We start from the raw sequence: 5,739 nt of genomic DNA on the forward strand, positions 1-5,739 counted from the left end.
CCAACTTGGAGTTCACAGTCTAGTGCAGTGGTCGGCAAACTGCGGCTTGGCAAACCGCGGCTCGCGAGCCACATGCGGCTCTTTGGCCCCCTCAGTGTGGCTCTTCCACAAACTACCGGCTCTTCCACAAAATACCAACTTCTGCGTATGGGCCACAAAGTTTCAATCGCACTGTATGTGCGCGCCCGCACGTGGTATTTTGTGGAAGAGCCACACTTAAGGGGCCAAAGAGCCGCATGTGGTTCGCAAGTCGCGGTTTGCCAACCACGGGTCTAGTGGGAGGCAGTCACAGACATATTTATGCATTCCCCTCCCCTCCCCTCCCAGCCCCTTTCCCCTGCTCCTCTTCTCCCTGTCTCTCCTGCTCCCTCTCCTACCCTACCCTACTTTACCCAAAACATGGAGTCCTGGCAAAGCCACTGATAGAAGCCAGGCCTCTAGCTCCCAGGCAATTCTCTTGCCCCTACCAAGCTGTAGGCAGAGGGGTGACCCCTATGCGGGCAGGAGAGTGGCTGAGCAGCGCCCTCAGAAGCTGAGTGTCTGCAGTGGTCAGGTCTCCAAGACAGGCAGGGAAGGAAGGGGTGGGGAGGGGAGAGGGGCTGCGGGGGTGCTTCTAAATGGTTCCCTCAGTTCACAGCCTGGAGCAGTGCTGGAAACACCCTCTGCCCTGCAGCAGGAGCCCTGAGATCTGCACCCCATGGCAGAGGCCCCTGGGCCCTAGAACAGGGTCAGCCTGGCCCGCTGCAGCCAGGCCAAGTGGGAGAGCTGCCATCTGCCATCCGACCTGCAGCTCCTTTCTTCACGCTCAGCACTGGGGATGAGCTGGGAGATGAGCCCGGGGAGAAGATGGTGCAGGCCCTTTCCTCTCTGCACTGTCTCGGCCAGCGCCACCACTGTAGGACTCTGGACTGGTCTCTCCCCACTCTGCACCTGGCTTTCTTCATGGTAACTCGGGGGATGGATGCCTGTGGATCTTTCTCCCCTACCCCAATGCTGTCTGTCTTTTCTCTGTGGAAGGACAGGGCAGGGCAGACACCTTGGTCTGGGCTGTGGTCTTTGGAGGGCGCACCCCAGCCTGGAGATGAACTGGGAAAGGGCACAGGCTGGTGCTCTCCGGCCACAGGGCAAGGCTGGTGGCAGGAGTCACTGGGATGCCTCTGAAGTGAGCAGTGGGGTCTGGAGGCTGCAGAGGGCGGAAGCAGGGAGCCAGGCCCGACTACAGGCTTTGCAGAGAAGTGCCTGCTGACCTGGGGCTGCAGGAACCTGGCCACCTTCGGGAGCTCAGTTTGCTCTCAGGCTTGGAACCAGGCCCGACAGGCTCGCTGGACCCAGAGTCCAACCTCCTCACGGGGCTGCTGGGCATGGGCTGGACTCCCCGACTTTCACCCACGTGCACACCTGCCCCAGTGTCCACGGGGAAGAGGAGAGACCCCTCATTCAAGAGGCGCCAACTGCTCCCGTGGACTCAGAACTTCATTGATGGACAAACACCCCCAACCTGGCCCTGTCTCCAATGCCCAAACTCTAGGGCTCTCCTCAGACTCAGCCTGTCCAGGGCCTGTCTGAACCTCCCAGAGGCACCAGGTTCCAGCCACAGAGAGACGGCAGTGTGGGCAGCATTGGTGAAGGGGGCTGTGCCTGGGTGGGTGGTGTGGTGGCGGCTGGCATGTTGAGGGGATGGGGTGCCCCCTTTTCGCTTTCTGCGGTGGCCAGGGCCCATTTGACAGGTTGCACAGGGAAGTCCTGAGTTGGGCTGGGGTGACTAGGCCCTAAGCAGCAGGGCCTGAGGTCAGAGGTGAGAAAATGGTCAGGGAGGCGAGTGCAAGGGACTCAGAATAGGACCACGTTGTTGAGGCTTCTCCTCTTGTGACTGCGAACGAAGGGCTGAATGAAGGGGCTCGGCCCCGGGAAGGGGCATGGAGTCTAAGCCAGAGCCCTGGGAAGGACAGGCTGCAGAGGGGGTGGAAGGAGCACACAGAGCACTGGCTTGGAGGAACTCTTTATTCATCTCAACCCCAGCCCTGCAGCTCAGGCCACCGCCTCAGCTGTGCGCACACAGCCTGGGGCCCTGGATTGGCAGGGACAGGGTGGTCTGCCTCCTGGTTAGTGGCTGTGGCCGTGGCCATCATGGCTGTGGCCATGGCCATCATGGCTGTGGCCGTGGCCATCATGGCTGTGGCCGTGGCCGCCACCCTGGTTGCCACCCTGGGTTTTGCAGGGGTTGCGGCCAGCCGCCCCGAAGCCTGGCCCATGGGTGTGGCCGTGCCCCTTGGGGGTGTTCTTGTGCATCTCCTCGTGGGAGGCCTCCGTCAGCCTGCCCACCAGGGTGATGAACTCCTCGAAGCTCAGGTCCTTGTCTCCGCTGGTGTCCAGGTCCTCCAGGATGTCCTTAATGAGTGCTTCATTCCTCTTCTCCTTCTGCGGGTTGGGAGACAGGGTGGTCAGGGCTGGGGGTGGCCAGGGCCAGGGGCGGGCAGCACAGCCAAAGACCCGATGGCAAAGGCACTGGGAAACCTGGCTTCTGGGCCTCAACCCCGAATTAAAAATGACCGTTGACGGGGCGCCGTTTACTTTCCAGTTATCCCGCACACCGCCCGGGGCTGACTCAGAACCCGTCTCGTCCCCTCCCCTCCGCTCCTGTCCACTCGGCCCGGCCCCTCCCTTCCTTGCCTCTCCCTTCCCTCTCACGGTCACAAATTAGTGACACTCATTTCAACCTGTGTAGCAGGAAGCACTTGAGGAAAACAAGATGATCGGGCCCTTGTGTAAGGACAGGGAGCAGCGTGGGTGCTCTGTTGACCCAAGGCTGAGATAACGTGTGCGGAGGAAGGCACGGGGAGGTGAGGATCTTGGCGAGGCAGAGCGAGCTCCAGCGAGTCCCAGCTATGCCACCCGCTGGCCTGGGCATGGCAGCTAAGTCCCCTCCAGAACCTGGGGGTGCCCAGCTCCTCTCCCAGGCCTTCCCTCCTGCTATGCCTCTGCACGGTCTATTCTTTCTGCATGCTTGCCATTGCCCGGAGGAAGACCAGTCATCCAATGGGTAGCAGCCCATTGGCAAGGTCCCAGCTGCCCCTCCTGGCCTGTCACTGCCTCTGGCACGGGGGGGGGGGGGAGGGGGGGCAGGCACAGGCCTCACATGGAGGAAGCTTTGCCAGCACCACCCTCTGCGGTCTAGCCTGACCCAGCGTCCTGCTTGCTGAGGTCCTCACTGCGGGGAGCTGTCAGCATCCCTAACATCTCCTACTGTGGCAACCCCCCACCCCACCAGGTGGGGCCGGCTCCAGGTTGGGCTGGCCACCTGCCCCAGGACATCGCTCCAGGAGTGGACCTGAGACGTACCCAGGTGCGCCACCCTTCCTAGTCCAGGCCTCTGTTCCCCAAAGTCCCCAAAAGTGTAAAGAAACAGAACAGGTCTGCTGGAACCAAGCCTCCTTTTCCCGAGGACTGCCTGATCCCTTTTAGATCAGTAAGTACATCACACGCCCCGAGTGCTGTGTACAGGCTGTGCTGGGTGGGGCTTTGCACATGCCCTGGGTTTGTTTCCTACGGGAGATCCAGATATCAGAAGAGTGCCCTCGGGGCTCCCGCCTCCATCTGGGGCTCAGTCTCCTGGCTTCCGCCAAGGCTCCTCCCCCCACAGCATCTCTCCTCCTCCCTCCGCTTCTCTCCTCTCACACATTCAGGTCTCAGCTCAAATGTCACCTTCTTGTCTACCTAACTAGTCGCCTCTCCCCCGCCCAGTCCGACTCTCCCCCAGCGTCTCTCTTACTTCCTCTCGGCACATAGTGGCCAGGAGTCCAGCCCTACCTTGAGGAAATTAGGCAGCTCCTTCTTCACCAGCTGGCTGAATTCTCTCTGGTTCAGTCGGTCTGGGTGCCCCAGGCGCGTGGAGTACTGATGGAAAATGTTGATGATGGTCTCAACGCTGCATTCCATCATAGTCTGCGACATTTTGTCCTTGTCTTCCTGTACTCTGAGCTGAGGAGAAGCAAGGGGTCGGGTGCTTAGAAGAAAAAGCCTTCCTAGACACCTCCTCCTGGCTGCTTGCAGAAATGAAGTGGGGGGCGGGGGCAGACACAGAAGAAAAAGAAAGGGGCATTGAACTGGGAAAGGACCCTGACCCAGACATGGGAGAAATAACTTTTAGAATATCTGGAGAATGTAAAAAAAGCAGAGGATTTGAGAGCAGGAGGCTCCAACAGAATGAGAAGGAAGCTTTAAAGTGAGCAGGTTAATCAAGGAGGGCTTCCCGGAGGAGGGCTGGAAAGGCAGATGGGTAGCGGGTGTAAAGAAAGACTCGGCAGGCAGGCTGCTACCCAGGGAAGTTGGCAGCTCACTTACCTAAGCTGAAGAGTCACACAGAGGGGTTTGACGGCGTCTTGTGGGCCCAGCATTTATAGGCCTCTCCTGGCCAGCACACTCAGCCCTCTAGTGGGAAGATTGCCTCACAGGTGAGCAGTGTGGTAACCCAGACCTGGGCGGCCAGGAAGGGGGACTAGGGTGGAACAGGAAATGTCCACACAGATCTTTCTGTACTTTTGTGAATTTCCCAGTTCCTGGCCTGGAGCTGGTTGGGGCGGAAGTTGCTTGGTTAGTTCACTTCCCCTTCACCCCACCCCTGCCCTCCCTGAGCAAGCTGCCTCTCCTCTGGCACCCCTCCTTCCCTCTGACCCCAACCCCCTCTTGTTGAGGGACCACTTCCCACCTGATAGCCAGAGGCTGGTGGTGGGCTGAGGACCCCTGGGTAGGGGCAGACCCACTCTGCCTCCCCAAAGTGGGCAGCCCAACAAGGATGACTGAGCCTTCCCCTTCTTGGGTCTGTGAGGGGCTGGAGTGGAGGTCTTAGATTCACAGGCGGTGAATCGGGGTCAGAAGGGTAGGGGGTGGTGTAGGGTAGGGGGTCAACCTCCTGATCTTGCAAATGAAGAAACTGACACCCAGAGAGCTGTCAGAGCAAGGCCACATAGCTGGCTGGTGACAGAGCAGGAATTGGGCTCAGACATCCAGGTTCCGGGTTAAGGGTAATCGGATTACACCTCCCTCTTGTAGTCTAAGTGACAGCTCCTTGGGGCATAGGCTGTCAGCATTATTCATGTAAATCCTGCTCCCAACATGAGAGCCACACCCTCAAGAGTTTATAGCATCAGGACAACTGTTTTGATGTAGCCTCTTGGGCAAGCCTTCCGGCTCCAGCTGCAAGGCTGCAAACCTCCCATAGCTCCCCATCTCCTAGGGAAGAACAGCCCTGCCTGGCCTGATCAGCCTCTGCTCCAACGAGCCCTTGTCTTTGGTGCTCTCACCCCAGGTGTGCCCTTCCCCCATGATGGGGTGCAGTCCTGATAGGGGTACAAGGATAGGTTAAACATGATTGTTATTTTTTCCTCCTCTTCTCTTCCTCTCTCTTTCCCACGCTTTTACTAACAGACCGTGTAATTGATTAATCAACTGTCTATGCTTAACCTTATGTCCTGGTGAAGATTTTGTTGCAATTGCCAGTTGCCAGACCAAAACAGAGACTTTTAACCCAGCCCCGAATTCACATGCCTGGCCACCAGAAATGTGGACGCTGATCAGTTAGGTTTCAGACACGCCAGGGTAGCCCAGCCGGTATGGCCCAGTGGTTGAGTGTTGACCTATGAACCAGGAGGTTACCAGTGCGATTCCCAGTCAGGGCACATGCCTGGATCCCAGTAGGGGGCGTGGAGGAGGCAGTTGATCAATGATTCTCTCTCATCATTG

At 58.7% G+C, this 5,739-nt stretch overlaps 1 protein-coding gene across 1 annotated transcript; it reads right to left on the reverse strand.

The window, feature by feature from the left end:
- Positions 1 to 1,987: 1,987 nt before the first annotated feature.
- On the reverse strand, positions 1,988 to 4,674 carry S100A9 (S100 calcium binding protein A9). The gene is made up of 3 exons (XM_081111783.1): positions 4,342 to 4,674; positions 3,808 to 3,978; positions 1,988 to 2,418 (listed from the first exon to the last, which is right to left on the reverse strand). Exons 2-3 carry the CDS (start codon positions 3,949 to 3,951, stop codon positions 2,104 to 2,106), a joined length of 459 nt encoding a protein of 152 aa, XP_080967909.1. The 5' UTR covers positions 3,952 to 3,978; positions 4,342 to 4,674; the 3' UTR covers positions 1,988 to 2,103.
- Positions 4,675 to 5,739: the final 1,065 nt, after the last annotated feature.

Source organism: Myotis nattereri, assembly GCF_964212035.1.
Source record: "Myotis nattereri genome assembly, chromosome: 18".
Taxonomy (NCBI): domain Eukaryota; kingdom Metazoa; phylum Chordata; class Mammalia; order Chiroptera; family Vespertilionidae; genus Myotis; species Myotis nattereri.

Coding starts and splice junctions, on each gene's coding strand:
- S100A9 (XM_081111783.1), bottom strand. CDS start 3,951: ATGTCGCAGACTATGATGGAATGCAGCGTTGAGACCATCATCAACATT. Junction 2,419..3,807: donor AGCTGCCTAATTTCCTCAAG/GTAGGGCTGGAC, acceptor CCCAACCCGCAG/AAGGAGAAGAGGAATGAAGC.